This window comes from Leucoraja erinacea, chromosome 14, assembly GCF_028641065.1.
Source record: "Leucoraja erinacea ecotype New England chromosome 14, Leri_hhj_1, whole genome shotgun sequence".
In the NCBI taxonomy this organism is placed as follows: Eukaryota; Metazoa; Chordata; class Chondrichthyes; order Rajiformes; family Rajidae; genus Leucoraja; species Leucoraja erinaceus.
In genome coordinates this window covers 12547134-12574386 of record NC_073390.1, presented here as the reverse complement: position 1 = coordinate 12574386, position 27253 = coordinate 12547134, and the positions used below count along the sequence as shown (strand labels likewise).

General features: G+C 44.1%; 1 protein-coding gene across 3 annotated transcripts in view; it reads right to left on the bottom strand.

The window, feature by feature from the left end:
* nyap2a (neuronal tyrosine-phosphorylated phosphoinositide-3-kinase adaptor 2a) overlaps window positions 1–27253 on the bottom strand; it is a 145269-nt gene that overhangs the window by 64658 nt on the left and 53358 nt on the right. For 2 of the 3 annotated variants that reach the window (XM_055645616.1, XM_055645615.1), the window contains exons 3-4: window positions 7630–8105; window positions 6044–6142 (exon numbers count right to left, since the gene is read on the bottom strand). In XM_055645616.1, coding sequence (XP_055501591.1) covers window positions 6044–6142; window positions 7630–8105 — 575 coding nt within the window. The remainder of the gene's footprint in view (window positions 1–6043; window positions 6143–7629; window positions 8106–27253) is intronic. The other variant, XM_055645617.1, reaches the window with a different exon arrangement.

The following is a 27253-nucleotide window of genomic DNA, read 5'->3' as shown; positions in this document are numbered from 1 at the left end:
CATCTTTCTCAAGGATGTACTCTCCTAATGTATGTGATGGGGAAGGTTACACAGAAAAGGGGAATCCTGGTCCGCCCTAGTCAATGTAGCCATTGTGAGCTGTGACAGGCAATTTGATCATACATTAACGCAATTTGATCAAACATTAACGCAACTGAGTGCCATTCCCATCTCTATGTAATATCAATACAGGTGTGACTTTGTGGATAGCCCTCAGGATCATGCACACCAAACAAGTATCCTCGCCCAGTTCAAGCGCATAGAAATGTATTGTCTGCAGGCCATACAGTTTCCCATGAATGGAGGTCGAACTCATTGTCTTTCACCAACAACTGCTGCCTTGAACTTATCCTCACATTGAGCAACTTCTGCTTCAACTCTACTCATGTTCTCCAGATCAAAGTGGGCACTCGATTGCACAGCCCAAGCTGTGCCTGCCTCTTTGGGGAAATGTGGAACAGACTTTGTGTATACAACACCCAGGCCTATCCCCTCAACTCTTTTTCCAGTCCTTTGGCGATCAGCACTCCTTCATATAGAAAGTGAACTTGACATTACTTTTGCTACCAATGTCCATTCTGTTCTCACCTTCACTCAATCCAATCCCTTCCCTTCCCCATCTCTCTTTCTCAGGAGTTAGGCTGGCCACAAACATCCACTACATTGCCTGCAAACACTGTAACGTAAGGGTTGAAACAGGCTTTTCAGCTGAGATGGAGTTGTCTGCTAACAGCAAGCACCCCATGTCAAGCAAGCAGGCGAGATTAGACAAAGAACAAGGTCCTTTGGAAAATACTTGGGCTTACTTAGAAGAACCAGTACATCATGAGGTCTCTGATGTACATCTACAAGGACACTAGCATGAAGATAAGATATTTTTTTCTTTCTTAGAAACATTCGGGACCACTCGGTACCTGATGTAACAAATAGCCCTTGTTTCCAGCAACAAGAAGAACTGTGAGTTCCAAAAGCATAGTCAGCTGCTGATTGTAGATGAGGGCAGAATCGTGAGCTCATTGATTATATAAATGCGCGCCATGAGTGAGGTCACTGGACTTCACCTTGGGCTAAGATTCTGTAATGGAGCCAGCACCCACACACTTTAAGCTGCATTTGTGGTAAGAAGGAGTTCCCGACAAGCATTTGCCATTGAAGGCCTCGAATGAGACTCAGTGCGGGTGAGTTAGGAGGGAGACCCACGCCGCCAAGAACTGGGAGGGCCATCCAGAGCGAGGGGGGGGGGGGGGGGGGGTTGATGTGAAGCGTGGGGGGGCCGAGAGCAAAGCGGTACCTGACGCGGGGGGGCTGCCAAAAATGATGAGGGGACTCAGCGGGGTGTGGGGGGCACCAAGAACAAAGGGAGGGTACGCCAGTGGGTGGGTGGGGAAGGGCTGCCGAGAACGAAAGGGGGACGGCGGGAGCCACCGAGGAGAAGAAAGCGGGGAGCTGAACAATCTGGCAGTCAACCATTTGTAATTCTTTCCACACTTTTTGCATGAACTCTTTATTGTTTTCTGTATTTTCCATTTTTATTTCAGATTTATTGAATTAAATAGTTACCTATTTCCAGTGATTTATTAATACGTATCAAAAAGCATTGTGATTTATATAAATGTTTTTTTTTTTTTATGTTTATTTTATTAGAAGCAATTGCACAAAAATAAAGCTATCGGCATAACGATTATACAATTTTCATACAGCTTCATTTTTAACATTTAATAAACTGATAAATGAATCGGGGAAAAAAAAGTAAAAAGGAAAGAATGAAGAAAAAGAAGAAAGATACAAGAAAGAGAGAAGGAAAGACCCCTGAACTGCCAAAGAAGTGAGAGAAAAAAAAGAGAAAAGAAAAAAAAAACGGAGATATGTCCCACTTTCCTTCCCTCCCCCCCCCCCCCCCCCCCCCCCCCCCCCCCAAATTTTTTAAATATGAATTTTGTTGAGTATAAGGGAGACCATGTTTTGCAGAATTGGTCGATTTATCGTTAAAACAAGCTGCCGCCGCCACATCTTCACTGTGGGACTGTTTCGAGGCCAGAATTTGTCGGGTCTCCGCGGCTGCCGCCGCTGCCGTTTTCCCGACGCTCCGCTGCCGCCGCCGCTGCTGCCGCCAGCGCTCCGGGTCTCCGCCGCCGCTGCTGCTGCCGCCGCCACAGCACCGAGGCTGCCAGCTCCGCCATTAGGCCTCTGCGCAGACCGGAGACGGGGACGGGGAATACGACAGAAAAAAAAGTCGCATCCCCCGAAGGAAGAGACCAAAACTTGTTTCTCCCACCCCACACACACACACAACTTAATAAAACAAAATTAACTAAAACATGACAAGGAACAAAAAGAAATAAAAAAACGGACGGACTGCAGGTGGGCTGCAGCTGTTAAGCCAGCGCTGCCATCTTTAAGAGTACCTTTAAGAGTAGAGTGTAACATGTGGTATAACTTTTGATATCTTGTTTCGTTTAGAGATACAGTGTGGAAACAGGCCCTTCAGCCCACTGAGTCCGCGCCGACCAGTGATCACCGCACACTAGCATTATCCTACAGACTAGGGACAATTTACAATTTTCACCAAAGCCAATTAACCTACAAATCTGTACGTCTTTGGCGTGTGGGAAGAAACTGGAGCACTCGGAGAAAACTCATGGCGTCAGGGGGAGAACGTACAAATTACGTACAGACAACACTCGGGGTCAAGATCGAATCAGGGTCTCTGGCGCTGTAAGGCAGTAACTCTACTGCTGCACCGCCATGCCATCCCGCTAACTCGTTGTACCAGGCATTCTTCTGTGTGGGATTTCTCCGGATATTCCAGTTTCATCCCACACTCCAAAGACGTACAGGTTTGTAGGTTAATTGGCTTCAGTAAAAAAAATTGTAAATTGTCCCTAGTGTATGTAGGGTAGTGTTAGTGTGCGGGGATCGCTGGTCAGCGTGGCTTAGTTGGGCTGAAGGGCCTGTTTCTGTGCTGTATCTCTAAACTAAACTTAAATTGTACCAGATAACTGTTATTAGTTAAGATCTACTGCCTTTAATAATGGATGTTTTGTTGGAAGCTTGATCTCTGCTATCTGTCTGCACAAGCTGCAATGCTAAAGAGCCTGCAGACACAATAGAAAAGCTGAGCTGGATCAACACAGACCAGACACAAAGACTGAGGGCTTCATAGGCTGCGTAGAATTGCTGACACAACAAAGAAACATGCTAGCCATTGATATTATTGAATTACAAATCCATTACTGTCCAGCATTTATTAATAATAAATGTTTAATTTATAATTGCTTCCACAATTCCCAGCTGATTGCCATTGACCTGATTATTCAAAATAATAGACGTGTTAGCTAGTCAGAGGAAGCCAATCTTTTAAGGATTTGTAGCACTCCATTATCTGATTGATCTTGAGACCCAACCTACACCTTAATGTTTCTATACTAACCATATATGTTGGTGCAAAGGCTCTTGGCTTATGTGCACCCCACCACTCTTCAGCTAAAATGATTTTTAATTTTCACCAGGGTGCACATAAATTAATGCATGTGCACGGCATCTCATGGAGAGTGGATTTAGAACGTGGAGATGGCATGCAGGGACAGGAGTTATGCCTCTGCTCCTGAAACATGATGTACTGATTCAATTAGGGCGCACACCCAGACAAACCTCTTCCGGTGTGTTCATTCCATAGATAATCTCACTTACTACCCCACCTCACCACACGGAGATTGGAGACCCACTGTCACAATCATTCTAACCATGTATCACTATTAGAATAAGGTGCTGAATGGGAATGAATAGTCAGAATCAGCAGAGAGCTTCTCAGAAACAGCAAACATGCAGTCGCTTCACTGTCTTTCTCAAACTGCATGTGCTTAGAGTTACAGCGCGGAAACAGGCCCTTCGGCCATTCGAGTCCGTGCCCACCAGCGATCACCACGTACACTAACACTATCCTACACACTAGGGACAATCTGCAATTTTTACCAAAGCTAATTAACCCTCAAACCTGCATGTCTTTTTATTTTTTATTTTTTATTATACAAAAAATGTATACAATTATTAAAAAATAATATTTACACAGCAATAAAACAAGCCAGAACCCACCACCATAATACAATACAAACATATATCCATAATAAACTACTATCCAACTATGTTACAATCCTTATTGAGGATACATTCAACACCCTGCGGAGCCCAGCGGTCTCGGAACTCCCTCAGGGTGCCCGTGGACAGGGCGTATTCCCTTTCTAACCCCACCCGGGCATGGACGTAACCACCTGTACGTCTTTGGAGTGTGGGACAAAACTGGAGCACCCAGTGAAAATCATGCGGTCACAGGGAGAACGTACAAACTCCGTACAGACAGCACCCATAGTTAGGATCGAACCCAGGTCTCTGACGCTGTAAGGCAGCAACTCTACCTCTGCACCACTGTGCCGCCTCAACTTGAATATCCTGCAACTTAAATTTGCAAGCTCATGAGGTGTGCAACGGAATAAGAATTCACCAGTGAGACAATGGTCTTGGGAAAGTGCACGGACTTTGCAGTGGTTGTAAAGGGGAATTAATCCCATGAAAACTGTGGTTGGTTATACACTGACAATGAACATGAGATCAAATCAATAGATCAATTAGTGCAATTCAAGAATAATCAATTAGCAAAGTCTAGGAAGCAGTTCCTTTATGCATATTATCCTTTCTTTAACTTCTCATTATTTAACATTTTGACCATTGGCTGATACTGCCGAATACTGCTGAGCAAGACCTTTAAAGTTAACAAATACAGCTGACGATTGCAATAACTTATTTCATTTTTCTCACGGTTGAATTATAAGCAATGGAACGGCATCAAAATAAGGTGCCTCTATGTTTTCTCTGCTGTTACAGAGGAGACTGTCACTCAGCATCATAACAAGACAACACAATGCAGGTGGATTTCTGTCATATTTTAAGTCACAATTAGAGAGAAGGCCTGACCTACTATCTACCTCATTGTAGACCCTGGGACTTTCCTTGATCGGTCTTTATCTTGCACTAAACGTTATTCACATTATTCCCTTTATCGTGCGTTTGTACACTGTGGATGAATCGATTGTAATCATGTATTGTCTTTGCACTTACTGGTTAGCACACAACAAAAGCTTTTCACTGTACCTCGGTACACGAGACAATAAACTAAGCCCAAAAACTGTTGGGTCAAAGTCTGCCCGTGTTAATACCAGAAACAGGCAAGCCACATACCCAAATCAATTCTTGGCCAAATGATGTTTAAATAAACTGGGTGGATTAGAACTCATACTTACAGTAACTGAAATAAAATACAATTTGCTTAGTATGTGGATGATGCTGTGTGTTAGTACATGCATGGAGCCATACTGCCCATGTGGATTCCCAGAAGCGTTTTGCGTAATTGGATGATAATGCATTAAAGGCTGCATGATAATGTTTGCACGCAGAATCATGAGCTGTTCCCGTCAGAGCTCACAATGTCATTGCTCCACTGACTGCTGGAAAGTGAGTCAGAGACCAGTGAACCGTCCCCGTGGAGGTGAAATATACTCCCCTTGGGTGAGCTGGGGGAAGGGTTGCATGGTCATCTTCCATGCGGCCAAATCCCAACCAACCAACCGTGACCCCCAAAACACTGTGAAGAGCAGGTTGATCGAAGCTAGAGGCAGGAACCAAGTTAACATCAAACACAGTGGTGCAGGAGTTGTTGCCACACAGGTTCCAGGGTTCTGGGTCAGATCCTGACCTCGAGTGCTGTCTGTGCAGGAACGTTCACATTCTCCCTGTCTCAACGTGGCTTTCTTCCAGGAGCTCCAAGTCCAGGAGCTCCAAGTTCCCCCCACGTTGCAAAGACATGTTAGTCACTTAATAGGTACAGCAAATTGCCCATGCAGTTAATGGGTTTGCAGGGGATGTGGGATGCATGGAGATTAAGCAGGGGAATAGGATTATCAGGAGTGTGCTGCATCCCAGCAAATCAATAGGCTGAAAGGCCTGTTTATTGTCCCTGAGAAGTAGAATAAATATGAAGAATAAATAATACCTCTTGGAAACGTTGAATAAAGGTAAATCAGCTTGTCAAGGTCCAGCATCTGTCCAGAGTGTTGGATCACCTTTACGTTGTAGCCAGATTGAGAAAATACTGAGAGATGGAGAGGGAAAAGGAGTGAGGACAGGCAAGCTCCGAGCTGTAAACCAATCTACAGAATAACCAGGAGGGTAACTTGTCCCACCCCACGCTGACTACTGGCCAACCAGATCACCAAGCCTGGGAACTGACTTCACAGGACCCATCAGATGAAGAGCTATTTCTATCATATATGAAGGGGAACAAACATTACAGGTGATATGAATTAAAAAAAACTAGTAGCAGGTGCAGGCCACTCTGTCCCTCGAGTTTGTTTTATCAGTCAATCCTCTGACTTTGTCAGTTTATGAATGGATGCCTGGATTGCAGGTGGTGATTATAGAGAACATTGAATTCTCCAATTTTAGGTAACTAACTAACCTATTAACACCCCCCTCCTATTTCCTCCACAGCTCCATGTCTCCCCCTCTCCTCTCTGTGCCCACCTAAATCCACACCCATGTCTCCCTTTCACCCTTTCCTCGATCCCCTTCCACCTATATTCCTTCCTCTGGCTTCACAATTTCCACCTTCCACCTCTTCCATTAGACTTTAGACTAGAGATACAGCACGGAAACAGGCCCTGCAGCCCAGTCCGTGCCGACCAACAATCACCCCGTACATTAGCACTATCCTACACACGAGGGACTATTTACAATTTTTCTTACCAAAGCCAATTAACCTACAAACCTGCACTTCTTTGTAGTGTGGGAGGAAACCGGAGCACCTGGAGAAACCCCACTTGGTCATAGGGATGTGTACAAACTCCGTACAGACAGCACCCGTAGTCAGGATTGAAAACTGATCTCTGGCGCTGCAACACAGCAACTCTACCGCTGCACCACTGTGCTGCACCTTTTTTTAAAGAAGTGATAGGATTTTATTTAGTTTGATGGTGTCACTGAACACAAATTCTCCTTATCTCAAACTTTTTGTGTTTTCATCTCTGGGCTTTATCCAACCATCTGCCCCCCCCCCCCCCCCCCCCCCCCCCCCCCCCCGCTCACCTATATCTAGCTACCACATGCCCTACTTTGTCCCATCCCCCACCTCTCTTCCAGGTTTTTCCCACCCACCACAAGAAGGCCCCGACCCGAAACGTCACCTATCCATGATCTCCAGAGATGCTGCCTGACCCACTGAATTGTTCCAGCACTCTGTGTCTATTTTGGTGACCATAGAGGCAGTATGTTGAATGTGAGGTGAAATCAGTCAGAGGATTTGCAAGTGTGGCTGGTACACAAATGCACATAGGCCATTCAGCCCATCAGGCCTTTTCTGACATGCATTTTGATCATGACCATCTTGCACCTCAACTAGGTTTATCCACCTTTGTTTTATATCTGCTGTTATCAGTGCCTAATGAAATATTTTAAATGATGGCTCTTTTAATGTCCACAAGAACTATAACTGGAAGAGTTACAGAATTCACCCTTGCCCCTGTTACACTATTGCACTCTCTGCAACATTTTAAAAGTCGATGGTGTTTAATGTTCACTCACCTGCATTTTTTTCCAGTTCTTTCATTGTTGTTCCCAGTGGCGCTCCCATTCCAGCTATTGCTGTGGTTCCTCCTAATCCAGGTGTCCCTCCGGTTCCAGTTGCTGTTGCGCCTGGTCCCAGTGCTCCCTCTGCTCCTGACATCCCCGCTGTTTCTGGGGCCTCGTCTGCCCCCAACAACCATCCTCCTCCCCCCGATCCTGGTGTTGACGCCAGGCCCACGTTCACCGTCTCTGCCGAGATGCTCAGCTTGGTGCTGGGGGCCCGCTTGGGCTTTGGAGGTGGCTGCTTGCGCACGCAGGCGTGACTTTCATCCTCGCTCCCCCCCACCGAATGGAGCGACTGCGACCTGACTGAAAAGCCACTGGTGCAAGGGTGCGGCAGGCGGTCTTGAGGGGCTGGCAGCGTCATGAATCCCATGCGAAAGTGCTTTCCCATGCAAGTGCCTTCCCCGCCTTTTCCCACATCTCCACCTAGCCTGGAAGAAAATCAACAAGGGCTGATTACAAGCTTGAAGAAGCATTTGCATTTCATGAATTGTTACAGATTTGTAATTAAAAACACTTTAATTACAATATCCCTTCAATATCACAGTAACAATATTACACCATAAGTGCATAAGATCTAGGAGCGTAATTAGGCCTATTCGGCCCATCAAGTCTACTCCACCATTCAATCGTGGTTGATCTATCTTTCCCTCTCAACCCAATTCTCCTGCTTTCTCCCCATAACCCCTGACACCCGTACTAATCAGGCAGGCTGAACATACAACATGGAACAGTACAGCACAGGAACAGTCACTTCAGCCCACAATGTCTCTGCTGAACATGATGCTAAAACCAAGTCTAATCTGCCTGTACATATTCCATATCTCTCCATTCCTTGAATATCTATATGTCTATCCAGATGTCTCTTAAATGCTACTATCATATCTGCCTCAACCACCACCCTGGGCATCCAGGCACTCACTGCCCTCTGTGTAAAAGACCTGCTCTGCCCATCTCTTTTAAACATTACCCCTTTCACCTTAAAGCTATGTCCTCTAATATTTGTTCTGGCTCCTATCATTGCCTCACATAGTTTTATATGCTTTTACCAGTCTCCTCGCAGTGTCCGGCATTCCGGAGAGAACCATCCAAGCCCATCCAATCCCTCCCTGTTGCTAATACACCCTAATCCAAGCAATATTCTGGTAGACCCCTCCTGCACATTTTCCAAAGAAATCACATCCTTCCTGTAATGGGTGACCAGAACTGCACGCAATACTCCAAATGGGGTAGTGTCCACATCAGAGCATGAAGAAGGGTCCCAATCCGAAACATCGCCTATACATTCCCTCTGTAATACTTAGGAAGGAACTGCAGATGCTTGTTTAAACCATAGACTTAAAAAGCTGGAGGAACTCAACGGGTCGGACAGCATCTCTGGAGAAAAGGAATAGGTGATGGTTTGAATCTAGACCCTTCTTCAGGTTTGAAGCTGGGTCTCGACCCGAAACGTCAACTATTCCCTTTCTCCAGAGATGCTGTCTGGCCTGTTGAGTTACTCCAGCTTTTTGTGTCTACCCTCCATAATGCTGTCTGACCCGCTGAGTTACTCCAGGGCTTTCCGTCTTTGCTCAAGATTCCAGCATCTGCAGTTCTTTGTCTTTCCACTGGCCAATATTGGTGATGCTTCTTCTCCTTAGACGCTGCCAGCCTGTTGAACATTGCCTCGATGTTTTGTGTTATGTCAGATTTACAGCATCTGCAGCAACTTGCTATTTTTTTGAATGAGAGATGACCTCACGCAAATTTCATGGAATATGAGTTATTTTGCCAGTGCAGAGTCTAGAAATGGAGGTTATATTCTCAGGACAGGCCATTTAGAGTCATAGTCAAAGACTCATGCAGCATGAAAACAGGCCTTTCAGCCCAACTCATCCATGCTGACCACAATATCCCATCTAAGCTCGTCCCATTTGCCAGCATTTGGCCTGGGTTCCAATAAATCTTTCCTATCCATGTACCTATCCAAGTGTCCCAGCATCTTTTACATGCTTTAAAATACGTGTCTCAACTACTTCCTCTGGCAGTTCAAGTTCTTATTAAATTGTGCCACTCTCACCTTTCACCTATGGTGTCTGGTTCTTGGTGCACCTATCCTGGGTTAAAGACTCTCAGCATTCACCCTACCACTTATGAATTTATGCAGCTCGGTAACATTGTGTAATTTTGTGTAAACAGGTTTGAATGTACAGAATGTACAGCCTCCGAGAATGTCGGTTGGAGTTTTGTAAGGATCATGTATTGTGTATATTTATTTCTTGAATAAAGTATATTTTGAAAACATTTTTTTTAATTACCTCATCCTCAGCCACTCCTAGCTTGCCCAACCCTTGCCCAACCCTTCCCTAATGCTCAAGCTCTCAAGACCTGGCAACATCCTTGTAAATCATCTCTGCACTCTTTCCAGCCTAATGACATCCTCCTTATAGGAGGCTGGCAAACATTGAAGACAACAATCTAAATGCAGCCCGACCGACATTTTGTACACCAATAACATGTAGTCTCAACTTCTATGCTCAATACGCTGCCTGCCTGAGGGTAGAAGTCGAGGCATCATGTTACAGTTGTACAAGATATTGGTGAGGCAGCATTTGGAGTATTCCTCAGCGGGTGAGTCTACAATTAGGGATTATTTTCTCAGGTCATTTAATCTTCAAATGAGGAGAATCTGCTTCAATTCGTAGGTTGTGAACCTTTAGACTGTTCAGTCCTTGAGGACTGTGACATTTCAGCCGTTGATACACAAGGCTGAGATTGGTACATTTCTGAACCCTAGGTTCACGGGATGTGGGGACTGAGTGAGGACACACCATCAGCTGAATAGCCACGTGGCAACTTTCCGCCACGTTTTGTTTTAATTCTTAGGATATAAAGAACATTCTTGCTCTTTTCAAACTAATGTTTCTCAACATATAGTGATACTGTCAATGCAGCAAGAATGACAAAGGGTCCAAAACAATGGAGCTTCCGATTAAGACTGAGGACAGTTTATCTGTTGTATTTAACTCACTCTGTCATCTCCAAAGACCGTTTGGATCTTACTGCCTATTTTCATTTTCTCTGCCAGCAAGACAGATAAAGGAACTTGAAGATGTCCCTTCCATATCTTAAGGGCTTGAGCTATAGGGAAAGGTTGGGCAGGTCAGGAGTTTATTCCTGGAAATGCATGTGGATGAGGTAATGTTACAGAGATGTATACAATCATAAGGGGGATAGTTAGGGTGAATGCAATAAGTGTTTTCGTTTTTTTTAAAAGCTTTTTTTAGTTTTAGAGATACAGCGCGGAAACAGGCCCTTCGGCCCACCGAGTCTGTGCTGACCTGCGATCCTCGCACATTAACACTACCCTACACACACTAGAGACAATTTACACTTCTAACAAGCCAATTAACCTACACACCTGTTCGTCTTTGGAGTGTGGGAGGAAACCAAAAATCTTGGAGAAAACCCACGCGGTTACGGGGAGAACGTACAAACTCTATACAGACATCAGAAGGTACTCAGGAGACTAAGCAGAGGTTGGGCGATCGTTTCGCCGAACACCTCCGCTCAGTCCGCAATAACCTACCTGAACTCCCTGGTGGCTCAGCACTTCAACTCCCCCTCTCATTCCCAATCCGACCTCTCTGTCCTGGGTCTCCTCCATTGCCAGAGTGAGCAACACCGGAAATCGGAGGAACAGCACCTCATATTCCGCCTGGGTTGCTTGCGTCCGGATGGCATGAACGTTGAATTCTCCCAGTTTTGCTAGTCCTTGCTGTCTCCTCCTCTTCCTTAACCCTCGAGCTGTCTCCTTCCATCCCCCCGCCCTCGGGCTCCTCCTCCTCCCTTTTTCCTTCCTTCTCCCCCCCCACCCCCCATCAGTCTGAAGAAGGGTTTCGGCCCGAAACGTCGCCTATTTCCTTTGCTCCATAGATGCTGCTGCACCCGCTGAGTTTCTCCAGCATTTTTGTGTACCTTCGATCTTCCAGCATCTGCAATTCCTTCTTGAACACTCTATACAGACATCACCTGTAGTTGGGATCAAACCCGGGTCTCTGGCGCTGCAAGCGCTGTAAGGCAGCAACTCTACCGCTGCACCACCGTGACACCCGTGCTGATTCTTGTACCCAGTGTCAGTGGAAACCAGGCAGCTTCTATCAAAGGCATTGCATTCTCCCCGGTTGAATTTGCTGGCTCCAATATAAGTTTGAAGGAATGCGGTTTGTTCAGATGCCACCTTTCAGATGAGACATTTAACTGAGCTCTCTTTAGGTGGACAAGGAATTACTTACGGCACCATTTAGAAGAAGACCAGGTGAGTCATTCCGTTTGAAACAAAAAACGAAAATACTGGAAGCACTCTGCAGACCAGGCCACTTGCGGGAAGAGAAATTGAGTAAAAATTCAGGAAGGAGACCCTTCACCAGAACTGGAGTTATTCTCTCTGTCACAGGCTCTTCTTATCACTCAACCAATACCACAAAAGTAGATTGGTGCGGGCTATGGGGGTTTGCAATGCAGATAGTGGCATTTAAGAGGCTTTTAGGTAGGCACATGGAAGTGCAGGGAATAGAGGGATATGGATCATGTTAAGTTCGATGAGATCAGTTTATCTTGGCATCGTATTTAGCACAAACATTGTGGGCTGAAGGGCCTGTTTCTGTGCTGTGCTGTTTCATGTCCAGGACAAGGGGTCACAGTTTAAGGATAAGGGGGAAGTCTTTCAGGACGAGAACATTGGTACATTGGTAACAGATGAGAAAAACATTTTTCACACAGAGAGTGGTGAATCTCTGGAATTCTGTGCCGCAGAAGGTAGTTGAGGCCAGTTCATTGGCTATATTTAAGAGGGAGTTAGATGCAACCCTTGTGGCTAAAGGGATCGGGGGTATAGAGAGAAGGCAGGTACAGGATACTGAGTTGGATGATCAGCCATGATCATATTGAATGGCGGTGCAGGCTCGAAGGGCCAAATGGCCTACTCCTGCACCTATTTTCTATGTTTCTATCTATGTTTCTATGTTCGATGTAATGAACTGGATTTTGGTGTTCATAATGTGGACTCTTCCACATGGGAGGTACCAAAAGCAGGTTTGTTTTGTGGAACACCCACTCTGAGTCCACAGTTAATTCTCCATTACTACCCCTATCTGACCTATCTGTCTGGGTCATCTGAGTTGTGGCAATGAGGCTCAATGCAGGGTCTCATATCTGGGCATTTTGCAACCTGCAGGATTCTGCATTGAATTGTTCAGCTTTAGATAATGGCCAGGGTCTCTACTTATCCCTCAACCGATACCACAAATGCAGATTGTTGGGGTTCATAAGTTAATATGTTCTAGGCGCAGAACTAAGCCATTTGGGCCATTGTCTATTCCACCATTCAATCATGGTTGATCTATCTTTCTCTGTCAACTCCATTCTCCCACCTTCTCACATAACCCCTGATGCCCATGCTAACCAAGAATCTGTCAATCTCCGCCTTTAAAATATCCATTGGCTTGGCCTCCAAAGCCTTCTGTGGCAATGAATTCCACAGATTCATCACCCTCTGACTAAAGAAACTCCTCCTCAGCTCTTTTCTAAAGGTTCTTCCTTTTCTTCTGAGGCTATGACCTCTAGTCCAAGACACTCCCACCATGGAACCATCCTCTCCACATCCACTCTATCCAGGCCTTTCACTATTTGGTTTCAACGCAGTCACCCCTCATCCTTCAAAAATCCAGTGAGTACAGGCCCAGTGCCATCAAACGCTCATCATATGTTAACCCAATCATTCCTGGGATCATTCTCCAAGTTGGGGTCTGTTGGGGGTTGCTCTGCTCGGAGATTCCTGTGATCCACAGGTGATTTCACATCAATGTTTGCAGCAAATGAGGTGCCCTCAGAAAGGTCATGTATGGTGCCATTTGATCAGGTGTCCATGTTCTCTACATAGGTGACGATTAGCAGCCAGAGAGCAAGGGCAGAAATTCAGCCCCCATGTCTTCTTTTAATAACTCTGTTGAAAGTAATTTCTATCGTTATGTCATCAAGACAGAATGTTACAGCAATAAACTATGTTTGTGAGAGTGTGCAAAGTAAACCAGCCACAGGAGACTGATAAATTACCTAACATGTGGTGCCGTTTATCTGTTTGGTAGTGCGTATTATTGCTCTGCACTCTGCATGTGACTGCAATTCATCACCTAATTATAGTCAGTTTTCCAAATAGCCTATGTCAAAACATGTCCAGTATGTTTAATATGTTTGAAAATGTTAAATTTGTTCCATGTTTCAATATTGGATATTTAAAGGTTTCTATACCCTAAACCTGAATGCTCCATTCAAGAAAAAGCCGGAAATTACATTCCTTGCTCTCACATGGCACACAATGTCAAACCTTTAAAAAAAGTGTATTCTTTCCCTAACATCTTGTAGTCAGTGGGAAGATATGGATAATGTTGCAGTAGTTGATTCTATAGGCATATGATGTATGCCTATAGAATATATGTGCACCTATAGAATATATGTGCACTGATGTTGATGATATTGATGTACTGATGTATGCCTATAGAATATATGTGCACTGACCTCATATTTGTGCACTGCCCCCTCTCTTTCCGATGTGCAGCTTTATCTGCAAACAAGGACCAGGGATAAAAGGATCTAAGACATGAATTTGGACTAAAATTTGAATAGTTTAATGGAGGGTTGAGTAGTTATCAAATTCTCATCCAAGTTTGAAGTGTGGAATACGTAAACTATGGAAGCAAGCAAGCATACCATCTATATGCATCCATATACACAGTTTAAGGGTGGCACAGTGGCGCAGCTGGTGGAGCTGCTGCCTCATAATGCTGGAGACCTGAGTTCGATGCTAATCCTGGGTGCAGTCAGTGTGGAGTTTGCACAGTCTCCCTGTGACCACGTGAGTTTCCTCCCACATCCCAGAGACCTGCAGGTTTGGAGATTAATTGGCCCTCTGTAAATTGCCCCCTAGTGTGTAGGGAGTGGATGTTAAAGTGCAAAAACATAGAACTAGTGTGAACGGGTGATCGATGGTCGGTGTGGACTCAGTGGGCCAAAGGGCCTGTTTGCATGCTGTATCTTTCAATCAATTCAATCAATCAATCATCCACATCTTTAATGGAATTGCCAGCCTGGTTTGGTTGTGATACCCATTGGATTCAATGTGGGTGTAGATCATGGATGTGAATCTGTGATGAACTACAAGAGACAAAGCGCATTAATGCATTAAAAACATACTTGATACATTGCTTCTCATAACTGCTGTGAGTGATATGAGAGTAAATCAGAACAATCGTGTTGTGTATCACTTGCCGCCTCCACCCTCTCTCACACCCTGCAGTAACACAGGGAACTATATAAATTGGTATGTTTACTTGTTTACATTCCTACTTGTTGACATGAATTATCATACCAAAAACAAGCTGGTAAAATCCCAATAAAAAGGAGACACACAAAACTGCGGATGCTGGAATCTTGAGTAGGACACAGAGTGTTGGAGTAACTCAGCGGGTCAGGCAACATCTGTGGAGGGAATGGATAGACAACGTTTCAGGCCAGGACCCTTCTTCAAACTGAAGAAGGATCACAATGTGAAACATTGAGTATCTATTCCCTCCACAGATGCTGCATGACCTGTTGAGTTACTCCAACACTTTGTATTTTGCAAACGACACATTAGGTATCATGATTTTCTCTACGCTGGGGCAGACAGATTTCTGAAGAGGTTCAACCAACCTAATTTGTGTTTATTCACGATCTCAACTCTCTGCATTATCACCATTGAAAGCAAGATTTGCGTTCACATAACAGCAAGATTACGTCTCTTGGCAAACATTCATGTCCAATGATTCACTTTTGGAGTGTGGTGCTCTCGTTATATCAACAATAAGAGCAAATATTTTGCAGATAGAACAATTGAGGCAGTTGACCAGCTAATCTGCTCTGGCCGTGGATCACAGGAGGAATGTTGACCAGGGCACCGGATATATTCCTAACACTCTTCTTCTTTTATGTCCTCTGAACCACCAGAACACTCACAATCTTATCCCCCAAGAAGACCAGCGACTGAGGCAGCACAACACTGTCAGGAGTATGAGCTTAGGTTATACAGTGCTAATACTGATCTTCAGTTAATACTTGTAAGTTAGGCTGACACCTCAATGTCAAACTGTTTTTCCAAAAGTTCGCAATATTAAAAAAAAATCCCTATATAAGAAAAACCAATAATCACTGTAAGACTGAAGAAGATGCCAGAGATTATTATTAATGTAATTATCTTCAAATTCAAACAAGGCTCTCCAGGATATTAAACTTTTCTTTCATTTTCCATGTAAATGCAAGTTGTTTTTAATTTTCTAAAAGATAAAAAACCTCAAAGGTTTTTTCTCCAGTTAGTTGTGGAAATACATGGATAAAGGTGTACAGATGGTGAAATAGCTAAGGCATTATTTCACGTATCTTATTGTAATTATTTGATAGTTTTGATACATTTCAAAATTGATCTTATGTTGCAGATGTGATGTAGACCATTACATTTCTGCATGTTGATAATATTAATATAAGGACAATAATGGGGCAGAACAGTAACACTGTTCATAAATCTGCTTCCTCACAGCAATCCAGTCCTGATCTCAGATGCTTTCCGTGTGAAGTTTGCATTGTTTTCCCTTTGACCGTGGGTTTCTTCTGGATGCTGCAGTCTCATCTCACATCCCAAGGACGTGCAGGTTTGTTGATTAAATGCCTGGTGTGAATTGTTTCTGTTGTGCAGGGTCAGTGGATTCTGATGGAGAGTTGGTGGGAATGAGAAGACAATAAAAATGGGATTAGCATAAGTGGTTGTACATGCCTATTGGGCCAAAGGACCTTTCTCCCTTGTTTTATGACTGTGTGATTGGGAAAGTATAACAGGATTTCCTATAAAAGGAAAAACTACTGTAACCACCATAAGAGTAAAAACTGTTGCCGGCTTTGGGAGCTTTGATACTTGTAATCTTTTTCTGACTCTGAGTCTTGCACAGTCATCCTGCCTCAGCAATTTTAGAACTTTTCCAAAGGATAGACACAATATGGAAGCAAGGAATGCCAGCAGACATCAGGGCCAGCAACAGATGACCTCAGATGACCTCAGATGACCTAACACTATCCTACACCCAAGGGACAATTTACAATCTTTATCGAAGCAGATGAACCTACAAACCTGTCCACCTTTGGAGTGTGGGAGGAAACCGGAGCACCCGGGGAAAACCCACGAGAACACACAAACTCCATACAGACAGCACCCATAGACAGGATCAAACCCGGGTTCTAAGACAGCCAATCTACCACTGCTCCACCGTGCCACTCTAAATGAATAAAGTGATTGCATGCTTTGGCCTTGTTTATATCTCGTTTCTACTGTTTATATTCAGTATATATACTGTTTATATACTGTATATATACAGTCTGAAGAAGGGTTTCGGCCCGAAACATTGCCTTTTTCCTTCGCTCCATAGATGCTGCCGCACCCGCTGAGTTTCTCGACTGTTTATATCGGTTGTAAGCCCACTGAGATGTCAGGTCACTCTGGACTGATAATGAGATATTTCCGAACCCTAACCCACCACGATCAACAAAATCACTGAAGTAAAAAAAACACACAGTTCTGGAGTAACTCAGCGGGTCAGGCAGCATCTCTGGATGACATGGAGAGGTGACCTCACCTATACATGTCATCCAAAGATGCCGCCCGACCTACTGAGTTACTCCAGCACTGTGTGCTTTTTATTGGTTTAGCAGCATCTGCAGTTCCTTGTGTTTAAAATGTACAAGATATAAACTTGAACGTGCCAGTATTTGAACTTGGATCGATCATTTGGAGTGTTGGAGTGCAGATCGAATTTCAGTTCATGCAAAGCCATTGTCAAGAACATGCATTGTGTCATGTAGCCACAAGGAGTCACTGTTCAGCACCCAATGTGTTTGTAGCTTCCATCAAGTCATTGTCAAGAATAAAGAGTCAAGATTGTTCAATTGTCATATGTACCCAGATGGAACAATGATATTCATACTTGCAGCAGCATAACAGGTGTGTAAACGCAGTACATTGTTCAACACATCCTTGTGGTCACCATAAACCCAGTGGCCCATGAGGATGTAACATTGCAATGTTTTACCTTCTGAAGTCAATGCTGTTTTGCACTCGCTAGGAAAAGTGCAAAACTCAGCTGCTTGCAGAGTTTCACACAGTGACACCTATCTTTATATGAAATGAAAATGTTCATTTGTACTTAAGTCTCGGCCCTGAAGAAGTCAGTGTTGTCAAGGTTTCCTGTAAATGGGTCTCTATGTGTGAACCTGCTGCAAACTAACATTGATTTCAAGAGCACACGAGTGTAGGACCTGCTATAACAACAGCATTCAGGATAAAAGCTGCCAGCTTAGTAGAGGTGGAGCTAGACATTAACTGTTGCTTTAGTTATTTCAGTTCTAGAGCAAAGATTCCCTTCTTTGATTTTATCTCAGATTCAGCTTCAGCAAGGTGTGATGCAAATGATCAGATTAGATTTAGTGTGGAAACAGGTCATTCGGCCCGCCGAGTACGCGCCAATCACGATCACCCGTACACTGGTTCTATCCTACACACCAAGGACAATTTACAGAAGCCAATTAACCTACAAACGTGCACGTCTTTGGAATGTGGGAGGAAACCTGGAGCACCCGGAGAAAACCCACACGGCCACAGGGAGAACGTGCAAAGTCAGTACAGACAGCACCCGTAGTCAGGATCGAACCTGGGTCACTGGTGCTGTAAGGCAGCAACTCTACTGCTGCCCCACTGTGCCGCCATCTAAGATCACAACGAATTCTGCATGTAACTAAATATCAAAACAAACCAGGCAGCTAAGTTAATTTTCTCTAGAGTAACGTAGCAAGTTAGTCTTAAAATATAAATAGCTACGAGCAGTGAATCCTCCACACACCGCACACCATCACTACAGCGGGTGGTTTGGGGGACACACTTTGCTATTGCATCCTGACCTGATCTGATGTTCTGAGGTTGGTTTGAATCATTCAGGTGGCCTGTGGGAGAGATTCCTAGCTATATAGTTGAACTGGCCTGGAAGGAGGGAGGGAAAATGCTTCAGTCTGCATTCTGAGAACATCAAAGAAATGCTGATTTACAATTCACAACATTGACTGGTCACATCGCGGCCTCGCTCAGTAACTTGAAAGCCTAAGAGCGAAGACTGCAAAAAATGGTGAACACTGCCCAGTCCATCACGGGTACTGACGTCCCCAACATCGAAGGGATTTAAGGGGCTGTCCTACTGCGGCGACCTAATTCGCAAGTTTAGAAGAGTTTAGGAGGGTTTGATAAAATGCCATGTTGAAGACCTCCTTCAACTATGTAGAGGTCCTCCTTCAACCTGCATCCACTATGTTGAAGACTAGCTTCGGGAAAATTGGACTCGAAATAGTCGAGAGTGAAGACGACCTCCTTCGATCTCCTTCGACCTCCCTAAGATGAAGACTATCTACGACTACCTTCGATTACCTTCGACTACCGTCGATTACCTACGAATAACATGCCGACCTACTATGCCGACCTACTTCGACTAAACCTACGAGTAAAAAAAAGTATCGATTTTTTCCCATGGCAACCTTTTTTTACTTGCGGGCATTTTTCAACATGTTGAAAAATACGCCGCGACTTAGTCGAGGCCTCGAGTCCACGGGAACTACACTCGAGCATGAAGGAGAGTTACAAAGACCTCGTAGAACCTCGTGTCGACCATGCTGCGAGCATGAGTCGAGGGCAAACTCGCCAGAAGTCGCGGGTTAGGTCGCCGCAGTGGGACAGCCCCTTTACAAGTGGGACAGCCCCTCGAAAAGGCAGCCAGCGTCATCAGAGACCCACACTACCCTGGCCACACAATTTATTTCACCCCTGCCATCGAGAAGAAAATGTAATAACCTGAAAACTGTAACAACCAGGTGCAGAAGCCGCTTCTACCCTATAGCCATCAGGCTATTAATTACTACTTCCAAATAAGCTCTGAACTACATAGACGTGGGGGCATTGGTGTTGTATTTTAACACTATTATTGTTTGTTGGTATTTATATGTATGTGTGTATGTATGTGTGTGTAAATATATATATATATAACAATTTTTTTTAAATTATATTGTTTACAGAGTACAATGTTTACATATTCTGTTGCGCTGCTGCCAGTAAGAATTTCACTGTTCTGTCTAAGACATGATAATAAAACCCTCTTGACTCTCCTGACTTGATACAATAGGACGATTATTGATTTCTTTACAATTTATTATAGTTCCCAAGCCCCGTTGAAATACAATTTCCCTCCTCATGTCAAAACAGCACCATTTGCCAATTATGTCTAGTGCTTTTAGTGGTTGCCATTTCAATGCCACGCATACAAACGTAAAACACTGTATTGCTCTTGCCATTTATTCCACGATTGCTTATTCTTAGAAGGAATCTAAACTCAGAATGGGGTTTCAATTATTGGTAGAACCACTTGTCATCCCCTTCCACCTCTTGTGCTGAGCTCACCAAAGCATAGTCTGCAACAGGAAGTCTGTTAATTTACACAGTGAGTGAATGACTGTTAAGGGCCTGACCCACTTACGTGTCCTTGGTACGCAAATTACGCAACCTCGTGGCCCCGCGAAGGTCGGGCGCGATTTCATGCATACGCACAGCCGTCTGGAGCGCGTGACGTCATTTGAAGATGGACACAAAGCTGGAGTAACTCAGCGGGACCGGCAGCATCTCTGGAGAGAAGCAATGGATGACATTTTGTGTCGAGACTCTTCTTCAGTCTGAAAAGAAGGGTCTTGACCCGAAACATCACCCATTGCTTCTCTCCAGAGATGCTGCCGGTCCCGCTGAGTTACTCCTGCATTTTGTGTCTATCTTCAATTTTCTTGGCCCCGCTCTGGGAGTAGGTGTAGAGGCGGATCCGGACTGCAACGGCCGTGAGCCCCAGGCCGAGTTCGGCGATCGTTTGCCTGCTTCTGCTGCTGTTGAAGGTGAGACGTTGCATCGCGCCAGGGTCTTGGGACTATCCCACTTTGGCCGTCAGTTCCACGACAGGCCGTTGGCGCACGAAGATTTTGTTCACTTTAAACATTTCGGAGCCCCATGCGATGTCGCGTACAACTACATACCCCTCCGCGCTTCTAGGTGGGACCGGCCCCGCGCGGCCATACGATGCCCGTGTGCCTCAATGCGACCATGAGGTTGCGTAATTTGCATACCAAGGACACGTAAGTGGGACAGGCCCTTTAGGTTGTAAAATAATGAGCAAAGTGCACCATGAAGAGCATCCAATCTGGATGCATTATGGCTTGGTATGGCAACTGTTTTGACCAAGACTGGAAGAAATGTCCAAGAGTTCAGTCCATCACTCCACCCCCTTGACTCTATCTATACTTTGCATTGCCTCGGCAAAGCAGTCAGTTTAATTATGGACCACTCACCCCCACCCCCGCCATTCTCTCTTCTTCCCTCTCCCATCAGGCATTAAAGGACGGCACAGTGGAGCAATGGTAGAGTTGCTGCCTTACAGCACCAGAGACCCGGGTTCGATCCTGACTACGGGTGCTGTCTGTACGGAGTTTGTACGTTCTCCTTGTAACCACCTGGGTTTTCTCCAGGTGCTTCAGTTTTCTCCCACACTCCAAAGATGTGTATAGGTTTATAGGCTAATTGGCTTAGATAAAATTGTAAACAGTCCGTAGTGTGTAGGATAGTGTTAGTGTACACAGGTGATCACTGGTCGGTGCGGACTTGGTGGGACGAAGGGCCTGTTTCCATGCTATCTCAAAAGTTCAAAATCTAAAGTCTAAAGGCAGAAGATACAAAAACTTGAAAGCACACACCACCAGAATCTAAAACAGCTGCTTCCCCGCTGCTATCAGGCTCTTGAACAGACTTCTCATCTGCTCGGAATATATCTTCAATATTCTGTTGCAGCCAACTTTATCGTCAGCCCTTTCTCTGCAGCTGTAACACTATATGCTGAACTCTGTTTATATTTCCTTTTGCACGACCTGATGTACTCATCTCTGATTTCATTTGCCTGGATAACACGCAAAAGTTTGTCACTATATCTCGGTATATGTGACAAAAATAAACTAATACTAATATCAATGCCAAATAAATGGTATCTCCATCCAGTGGCACTATCAGTGATGGTTACTGCGCTAAATAAATGATAACTCTGTACAAGGCTTTAAACGGACCCTGACGTCTACTTCATCAATCTGACGACCCATAACTTGCCAAACTAAGTGAAGTTTTGCACAACCACAAAACTAACTATGTGTGTGTGAGACAAGTTTCCAACCTGATCTAATTAGCTTTTATTTACCCCACTGATAAAAAAAAAATAATCAGTGCGCATATGCCCTGTGTCCCAGCTGAGAGAGATGCTCTCAGCATTCAGGAACAGGCTGAGGATGAAGCTTTTGTGAAGAATGGTGAAGATACGTGTAGTTGGATGGGGAGGGACCCATGAATTATGACCATAATGTCTGAAATAAGGGAACATAATGTATGAAATACGGGAATGTACGCAGAGCTCTGGATTCATTTTGAACCTTTTCGATCTGGCCCTCCTGAAGGAACCACCTTCTCCAAGTGCTTCATCCATTTGTTTCTTGTCATTTATAACCACATAACTTACAGTTGTAGTGCGTGGGTCTCAAAATGAGGCAAGTAGTCTGAAGTTTGAGAAGCACTTTACTTTAATTCCTCCCGGTTCAGGGGAAGACGAAACCAGGAAAAGATGGCACCCAAACCCTGCCTTTTATACCCTCCGGCTAAGGACCACCTCCGGACTGCGCCACTCCTGTGCCGAGGGGTTCGGCAGTATAATGGCACGACCCTTAGGAGCCGCCACACAGTAGTGAAAAAGTGAATGCGATTTTTCATGAAAGCTAAACCTTGCCAAAGGTCTAGGTTTGTTCCAAAGTATGGTCAGATGTCAGAAAACATGAAATAATCGAATTCTCTTTCGAAGCACGCTGGTTTTTAGGTGAGTCTGATGAATGATCAATACATCAGTAACTGATCTGTTCTTCAAAGCTGGTCTGAGCATTATTAACCAATCATCCCCAATTTAGCAAAGCTAAGGAAATTCTAATGCATCCAAAGATGGAAACATATACTGGTCCTGAGAGAAATGACTAAATTGGTGCTGTCTCCATCAACTCCTCTGATAGACCTGCCTCAGAGGGAAAAGACCCATCCATCATTTTGATGTCATGAGCAAGCAGCACAATGAATATTTGCAATGTGATTTATGCTTTCATTTTGTGTTTTTGCTGCTTTATATTTTGTCAAAGATGTTTCTTTCATAATAGCACATACATTAGTGAAATACCTCATCAAGCCAAAATGGTGCTTTTCACAACTTGGACCTCAAGTGCACATAATGTCAGTTCCCGGAAAAGTGCAGCACTGTTTTAACCCCAGTAACATCTCCCACTCAGCAGAGCATAACAGCTAGTCAGGTTGCATGAGACCTTTTCAGCCATACATCAGAGATTTTTCATAACCAATCGAACCAGCAAACAGATAAATGGGATGCCTGGCACATCAATCAACATAACATAACACTATGGAATATGAAATCAAATTGGCTCAAATTAGCCAATTTGATTTACAGAATTTGTTATTTTTGCTGCATTTTTGGAAAGTAAAGAGCTATATTACATTGGTGACTGAAAGTTTGTTAAAGAAAACTGTTTTATTTTCTTTGTTGATCTGCCAGCCAATGACTCTGGTCATTGAATGATGGCTGTTACTTGTCCATAAGTCAGAAGATTATCTGTACTCTCAAATATCCGGGATTTGTGATGTTAAGAACAACGTTTTCAGTTCACTAGGTTAAGAAATTGGGGCAGTACCTGACTTGTTCCTTCCCATTCTGGACAATAATTTCTTCCCAGTCCCCTCTCAAGAGAAATTTCCATTTAATCCAAAATCTGTTCAAAAGGACTGTAGAGGTCTCTGCCTGACCAAAAACGTCGCCTATTTCTTTTCTCCAGAGATGCTGCCTGACCCGCTGAGATACTTTGTGTCTGAGTTACTACAGCATCTCCCATTTTATCCATTGTGTCTCTGGCAGGCCTCACCGCCCTCCACTTGGAAGCTTGAGAGCTTGGAAATATTGCACAAGGACCTTTTCAGAGGTGCCAGAACATCTCTTCCACCCACAAAATATCTAATTCAAAATGAAAGCTCGGCTAATAGAAGGGTTATAACATTGTCTTCATCCAGACTAGCTGTTGATATTTATTCTTTATACTCGGACTGGGGCTGCCGAGGCACAACATACATCTGTGCAGGTAGCATTGTCATCTTGAAATTTCAAGAGAATGATCTGTAATTTAATCTCCTTTGAAAAATGCTAATGAAAAATCAATTGAACCAAGCTACAGCCAATCAATTGAAAAAAAAAACGAAAGTAACATGGATTTTTCTGCACCTGAATATTAAGCTGTCAGTATTGTCTAAGTGGGTAGCACACTTTCTCTGAAACAGGAAGCTCTGAATTCAAGTGTCAAATTTACGAGAATGATCCCAGGAATGATTGGGTTAACAAATGATGAGCGTTTGAAGGCACTGGGCCTGCACTCGCTGGAGTTTAGAAGGATGAGGAGGTGCCTCATTGAAACTTACTGAATAGTTTCCACTAGTGAGAGAGTCTAGGATCAGAGGCCACCGCCTCAGAATAAAGGATGTATCTTTAGAATGGAGATTAGAAGGAATTTCCTTAGTCAGAGGGTGGTGAATCTGTGGAATTCTGTGCCACAGATGGCTGTGGAGGCCAAGTTAATGGATGTTTTAAAGGTGACGATTGATAGCTTCTTGATTAGTATGGGTGATAGGGGTTGTGAGGAGAAGGCAGGAAAATGGGGTAGAGTGTGGGAGCAAGCTGGGGCACCTGCAGAAAACCCACGTGGTCACAGGGAGAACACACAAACTCTGTTCAGACAGCACTTGTAGTCGGGATCGAACCCGGGTCTCTGGTGCCGTAAGTCAGCAATTCTACCGCTGCGCCACCATGCCGTCCATCTGAAGCATTCAGACCCAGAAGTCTATTTCTAGTTTTCATCAACTGTGTCAACTGCTAGTGATTTGCAAGAGGATGCTTCCATGAGCTCATGAGCATTACCCAAGCAAGCACAGGTTTAATTTGCCAATCATTTCTGGACCAGAACTTCCCTTCTGTTAGTCACACCGGGGTCTGGGCTATAAAAGATACACTTCGTCAGAATTGCCTCAGGGAACGTGTAATTATTTTAGATAATTGGGAGTTCAGACACCTGAGAGATGTCTCTGCATTAACCCTGCAGGCTTGCAGTACGTGGCGATACAGTGGGTCAAACAGCAACTTTGCTGAGTATTAAAGATGAACTGCTCCAGCTTTGTGGTAAAACAATGCATTGATACTGCAGCAATGAAAGTCTCAGATACAAGCATTCCTGGAGAGGTTCATAGTGAACATAAATAAGCTTTTATGTTGTATTCAGCTCTGTTAAACTGTTCAGATGGGTTCTCATTAGATTATGAACAGACCAAAAGCCCCAATGATTGTAAAACTGGCTTAAGAAATTGAGCATTCCACATACTCCGTGTGTGTGTGTGTGTGTGTGTGTGTGTGTGTGTGCGTGTGTGTGTGTGCGTGTGTGTCTGTGTGTGTATCTGCGCGTGTGTGTGTGTGTGTATGTGTGCGTGCGTGTGTGTGCGCGTGTGTGTGTGTGCTCGTGTGTGTGTGTGCGCGTGCGTGTGTGTGCGTGTGTGTGCGTGTGCTCCTCCCTGTTGCTCATTTGGTTTTGCTGTGGATTTAATTGTTCAAACAGTGGGCAAACACTAAATATTTCTCGATGACTTTCCTTTGTCCCCTAACATTGCGGAAAACTCAACCCATCCCAGTCAAATGTAAATTTTTTAAATTATTTGTGCCTTTTTTATTTACTGTTTTATTAATTATTCAAAACGCCACTAACTTGATTTTGGCTCTTTTTAAAAAAGTCCTTACATTTTTTATAATTATTTATTAAATATTTAATAGATCTTGAATGTTTCTGGATGTAAAGTTTTCAATGACATTCTGCTTTAAAGTACAAATTGGGTATGCATCGAGTCTGCAATTTTCTTTCTGAGTCCTCTATGCACCTGATACCTCATGCTTGGAGGAGCCCAGAGATACACAGTGCAGTCCAATGTTGCATCAATTTAGCAAGCTCTCGTTGGGTTTCAATCCAGGCGTGTGTGGTAGCTCGTAGCAGGAACATGTCTTCCTAGCTCTTATGATTCTGGTGCCCTTTAAATAACATGCTCTTAAGTAAGTAGGAAGTAACTGCAGATGCTGGTTTACACCGAAGATAGTCACTAAATGTTGGAGTAACTCAGCGGGTCAGGCAGCATCTCTGGAGAAAAGGAATAGGTGACATTTCGGGTCGAGACTGAGTCAGGAGAAAGGGAAATAAGAGGTATGAAAAGATACAGAACAAACATTTTTATACCTGGTCCGTTCATAATGTTTCATACCTTTCTGTACTTTTCATACCTCAAGTTACCCTTTTACCTGTCTCTCAGTCTGAAGAAGGGCCTCCACCTATTCCTTTTCTCCAGAGATACAGCCTGACCCGCTGAGTTACTCTCAAGTATTTTGTGTCTGTCTATACTTTAAGTAATGTGCCTTTATATCTCTTAATTACAGAGAGATATAGGTGGGATTGATTGAAAGATGGGTGGACAAAAACTAGTGATGAATAGGAGACACAAAGATGTCACATAAGGAGAGAAGAGGGGTGAAATGTAAAGTTTAGAGGGTGGGATACAGGTGGAAGGGGAAAGAAAGGAAGAGGTAAGAGGTAGTGGGATAGTGAAAGAAATGGGTGTGCACCAGGGTGGCGCAGTGGAAAGAGAGTAGAGAAAAAAAGGTGTTATAGTCATAGAGTCATAGAGTGATACAGTGTGGAAACAGGCCCTTTGGCCCAACTTGCCCACATTGGCCAACAATATCCCAGCTACACTAGTCCCACCTGCCTACGCTTGGTCCATATCCCTCCAAACCTGTCTAACTCTTTCTTAAATGATGGGATAGTCCAAACCTGTCTCAACTACCTCCTCTGGCAGCTTGTTCCATACACCCACCACCCGCTATGTGAAAAAGTTACCCCTCGGATTCCTATTAAATCTTTTCCCCTTCACCTTGAACCTATGTCCTCTGCTCCTCGATTCCCCTACTCTGGGCAAGAGACTCTGTGCGTCTACCCGATCTATTCCTCTCATGATTTTGTACATCTTTATAAGATCACGCCTCATGTGGCCTAAAATTGGAGAATTGCATGTTCTTTCCTTTCCTGTCCTTCCCCCACAAAATGTGGAAACCTAATCCCATTCCTGCAAATGTACATTTTTTTAAATTATATTTTCCGATTTTTTACTGTTTTATTAATTATTAGTTTAGTTTACAGATAAACGTGGGAATCAGGCCCTTCAGCCCACTGAAGCCGTGCTGACCAGCGATCCCTTTATACTAGCACTGTCCTACACACA